Consider the following 4,445-nt stretch of genomic DNA (forward strand, 5'->3'; position numbering starts at 1 on the left):
GGGCTTGTTGTGGATGAGCTCATTGCAGACCCACAACTGACTCACTAGAAAAGAGCCGAGCAGGTGCTTTACCATAAACACTATGAAACAGGGAATAAAAATAGATACATGTCACTCAGTATTAGATTTGGATGTAATATCTAAACAAATCCTGTATTGCACACTTATTGACCCCATGCTTTTTATTGTCTGTATGTCTACACATTCACTCATCCACAGACAAATGCTCATACAAGAAGAAACGAAAGACAAAAAAAACAAATGGCAAATATTCAATAATAATGTGAGAAATAAAAGTCATAAATGATTCATCTTGGGGAGAAATTAATTTTGTCAGCGTACTAGTTCCTACAGAGTTACTCGAGGTAAGGTAATGCTGTGGCAGGATAGAATAGGTGAATAGATAGGAGGCAGTGAAGAACGTTTTGATTGAGGTGCTGTTCATTTCATCAGTTCTGGTAATGTCCCTGGTCCAGGACAACGCGAGCTAGCTGTGGTCACTCTTTCAGCAGACTGAGCTTGAAATCACAGCAGAGATGTGCGTGTGAAGCTGGGTTTAAGGCCACAGCTGCCACATAAGATTGCTTTCCCACATGTCACATCAGCAGGACTTCTTGTTCCGTTCTTCTCGTGTCCGGATTTGAGAAACGCTGAGTTGTCTTGTTGTGATGTTGGTGGTGTCTCAAATTACTCACCAACACTTGTTATTTTACCTCTTATTTTGATTCAGTTCAGATTTTATAAAGTACCAGCTTGGCAATTCAATACATCGCAAATCATTCCCAGAGCAAGTCCAGTCAGGTTCATTTCCGGCCTTCTGGTGAGCAGCTGCACAACTGCTTCAGTCCTTTCAGTTCCACTGCAGGGTTTGGAGTTAAGTCACACTTTTTATGTAGGTGAGAGGTTAGGTTGACTAAGGAGATGGACCAGGCCGTCTGGAGCCACCAGCATATGTCAGGGGTGACAAATTTCCAATGAATAAATGCTGTGACACAGATCAGCCTCAATCCTGTTCAATTCCCCTCAACCCTAAAAGGAAAACAAGAACTCATTAACAAGTCAGATACGGTCTGAAAAGCCTGCCCACTGCGAAGGAATGCAACAAGAATCCATGCGGTTCCCTTCATCAGAAAATAGGTAGCAGTGATGTAAATTAATAGCAGACTAGAGTAATACCACTAACTGCATGCACACTCACTCACACACTCCCTCACATTGCTGAAGCATTTAGCAAGGAGGGAGGTGGAGCTGGTGAAGAAGGGTCGGGAATAAGGGAGAGGGGGGACTGTGGGAGGGCAGAAAGAAGGAGGTGATTGTTGGGGAGCAGGGAAACATATAAAGGGGGAGAGAGCAAGAGAGGGAGCAAGTGGAGGAAAGACGGGCTCGCATCTTGATAAAGATTACAAAGTTCTGCAAACAGAAGGTAAGTTCATGTCTTTTAATATTTGACACTTTCTCACCCCTCAGCACAAGCGAATAGAGTTTAGCTGTGGCAAAAACAAAGAGCAGAAAGTATTTCGTATTCAGTGGGGGCTCCTGCTCTGCTTTCAGTGCAGTTAACCTCAGGCTTATCTTGGGAGATGTTTTGAATGGGATTCACTGTTAGCGCTCCGTGTGCGTTCACCACAGAGCACACGTCAGGTATGTTAGTGTGGATTCTTGTGGAAATCGCACAGGCAGCTGTCCTGTAACTGGATCCAGCTACCAGGCCCGTGCTGTATCTTGGGTGTGTAGGCATTTGGACCTGTTGTGCAACACCGCCTGGAATGCTGAATTAGTATGAAGAACGTCCAAAGATTAACAAACGGGGATTATTCCAAACAGCTCTTTACACAAGACCATAAATCACTGACAAACATGCCACAGGATAATAAATTTCAGCCAATTAAGTGTCCACATTTTTGTCTTTTGCTTACTCAAGAGTAAAAGCACGGTGCTGTGGTTTAGAGAAACTAGCCTATGCTTTGACGTTAAAGAGATTTTTTATCATCCAGCTGAAACTAGGCCCACATTTAAGTCATTTGTTTCATTTGAGACAGTCCCCCCCCCCGCCGTGCACTCACATCATCTCTAAAAGACACAGCATCGGGGGAAAGAAATGGCTGCATGTCCTCATTAAGGCTCTTTTCATGTCAGACAAAAAAGGCACTGTCTCTCTGAATGTACACATGGCTGTAAACCCAAGGGGCTGATGCTCTTCATTCCTATGCAAAAAACAGATTTTCCAATACACTGATGGAATTTTGCTTTCTGTGATTTACAGACTGCACGATGGCTGCCAGCAGAGACTTCGTCTTTCCCCTGGTGATCGTTTGCCTGCTTCTCATCAGAGGTTGCGCTCCCCTGCCTACGATGAACCCAACGAGACCTCTGGGATCATATGAGTTTTCGGCTGGGGCCCTGGTGCTTACCTCAGAGGATTACTCTCAATATGACGACACAGTTGCCCCTATTTCATCCAATACAGTGCCTCCACATGGAGGGACGGTTAAGCGATGCGACTACAATCCCTGTCTTGAGAGTCAGATCCCCTGTGCTGAGCTAGCAGCCTCCACCGGCTGCTTGTGTCCAGGGTTCACTCCACACAATGTGGCCCCTGAGGCTCCCACCCTGAAATCAGTGTCCTGGAACGGGTCAGAGGTTGTGATTGGGTGGTGTGCACCTTATTCATTTGTCACAGGTTACATTGTGACAATAGGAGGGCAAGACAAGCAGAAGTTTGGGAAGAACCAAAGGGCTGGCGGAGTGGGCGACATAGACCACATCTCAGAGGTGTGTGTGGCTGCAGTGAACGATGCAGGAGAGAGTAAAGGGTCCTGTATGATGTACCAGCCCAGGGACAACAGTCTGCCTCTGAAAGCAGGACTCATCGGGGGAGCTCTGGGCTTCCTGCTGCTCCTCTTGCTGGCCGTCCTACTCTGGAGGCACAAGAGGCAAAGGAAACAGCAGGCCGGCATCTCTATGCACGACGCAGCAGGGACGCAGTGACTGAAAACAGAGCGAGACTGGACGCTCAGCGAGATAAGACTGCGTCCCACGAGACTCTTCAGCCTCATTGCAGTTAATTAACTGGGACTACATTATAACATCTGAGGTTCACCGCACAAGGAGGCTTTCAGGAAACAGGTTTTATCTCACATGAATATATCTGACTTGTAACGCTCATTGCCTCATTCTTGTTTGATTTTGAAACCCTTGTGGTGGCGTGCTGAAACAAGTTCACACCTCCATGATTTTAAAACCAGCTGCAGGAAAATATTACACTTACTAGCTGCGCTCTCTGAGAATGGACCCCGGAAGACCAACAGCAAGCAAACAAGACTGTGAATTTGGTCAATTTCTGCATTTAAAAAATGAGCTGTTTGGTGGACAGCTCTGAAATATCAGGTGTCAGGACCTGAAGGAACATCCCAGCATGCCATCCCTGCTTGCAACTGTTATACTGAACAACTGTTCATTGCAGTGTAGATCATCAGTTAATGGGATAAAGCAGGCAAAAACACCAGTAGAGTAATTGAAGTATTTATTTATTCCTTGGGTTCAGAAAATGTGATATGTAGCTTTGTACCACTGCATTTTGCCAGTGATGAGTTTTTTATGTGGTTTATTTAGCTGTGAGGGAGCACTTCAATCTTAGGATGAATCGATCAAAATCAGACATATGCTATTGATATTGCTATTGATTGATATTAGAACGCACAATGTAAATTACAACAGATGAGAGACAGGTTCAAATGACATGATAAAATGTTGTGCGCAGCATAGAAACAAGTGTACGCTGGTGTTTGGAGCTCTCTGTGAGAGTTTTATGTATTTAATCAAAGAGTGAGTGGACTGATTGTGGTTTGAAGGAGTCAAAGTGAACAATGTGCTGTACTACATGCTGTATTTGTGAGCATTCAGTTTGTCGCCTCAGACCTTGTACACGTTCAGAGTTTGACTAGACAGACTGTCTAAAACATGCTACTGTATCTGAACGTGAAAAGGTCTGACTATTTAACTCAAGTAAAACATTTTCTTGTTGCACGTCCGTGCGTTAAAACGTGTAGTTATTCAACAGCTTATGGATGGGTGTGTGTTTCCGTCTGTCTTATTGTCGGAAGTTGTGTCAGCGTGCTGGATGAGGACAAGTGTTCAGTGCTGTTTTTCCAGCTGTCATACAATAGCCTTTCCAGCGGATACAGATTTTGTGAGGCTGAGACTTCCAGTCATCCAGCACTGGGCTGGTGAGAAGCTTCAGGCTTTTTTTTTTTCTTCTTCTTCTTTTGCCTTGATGAAAAAGAGAAGAAAGTCCAATATTTTAATCCTCCCAGTTTATCTCATGTTCAAGCCTCCATCTGCATTTCTCGCAGCCATGTTATAATTCCTTTTCAGCTCTGGCTGCTGCCACAGCGTTGTTTCACTGCTGCCGGCGTCTTTCTCGTTCCAGCTGCACTGCACAACTT

The 4,445-nt window shown here is 44.9% G+C and overlaps 1 protein-coding gene across 1 annotated transcript; it reads left to right on the forward strand.

Annotated features, from left to right (window-relative positions):
* Positions 1–1,332: 1,332 nt before the first annotated feature.
* On the forward strand, positions 1,333–4,026 carry LOC121617418 (leucine-rich repeat neuronal protein 4). Its single transcript, XM_041952597.1, has 2 exons — positions 1,333–1,423; positions 2,264–4,026. The coding sequence occupies exon 2, from the start codon at positions 2,272–2,274 to the stop codon at positions 2,986–2,988; it is 717 nt and encodes a 238-aa protein (XP_041808531.1). The 5' UTR covers positions 1,333–1,423; positions 2,264–2,271; the 3' UTR covers positions 2,989–4,026.
* The last annotated feature ends 419 nt before the right edge of the window (positions 4,027–4,445 follow it).

This window comes from Chelmon rostratus, chromosome 14, assembly GCF_017976325.1.
Source record: "Chelmon rostratus isolate fCheRos1 chromosome 14, fCheRos1.pri, whole genome shotgun sequence".
Classification (NCBI taxonomy): domain Eukaryota; kingdom Metazoa; phylum Chordata; class Actinopteri; order Chaetodontiformes; family Chaetodontidae; genus Chelmon; species Chelmon rostratus.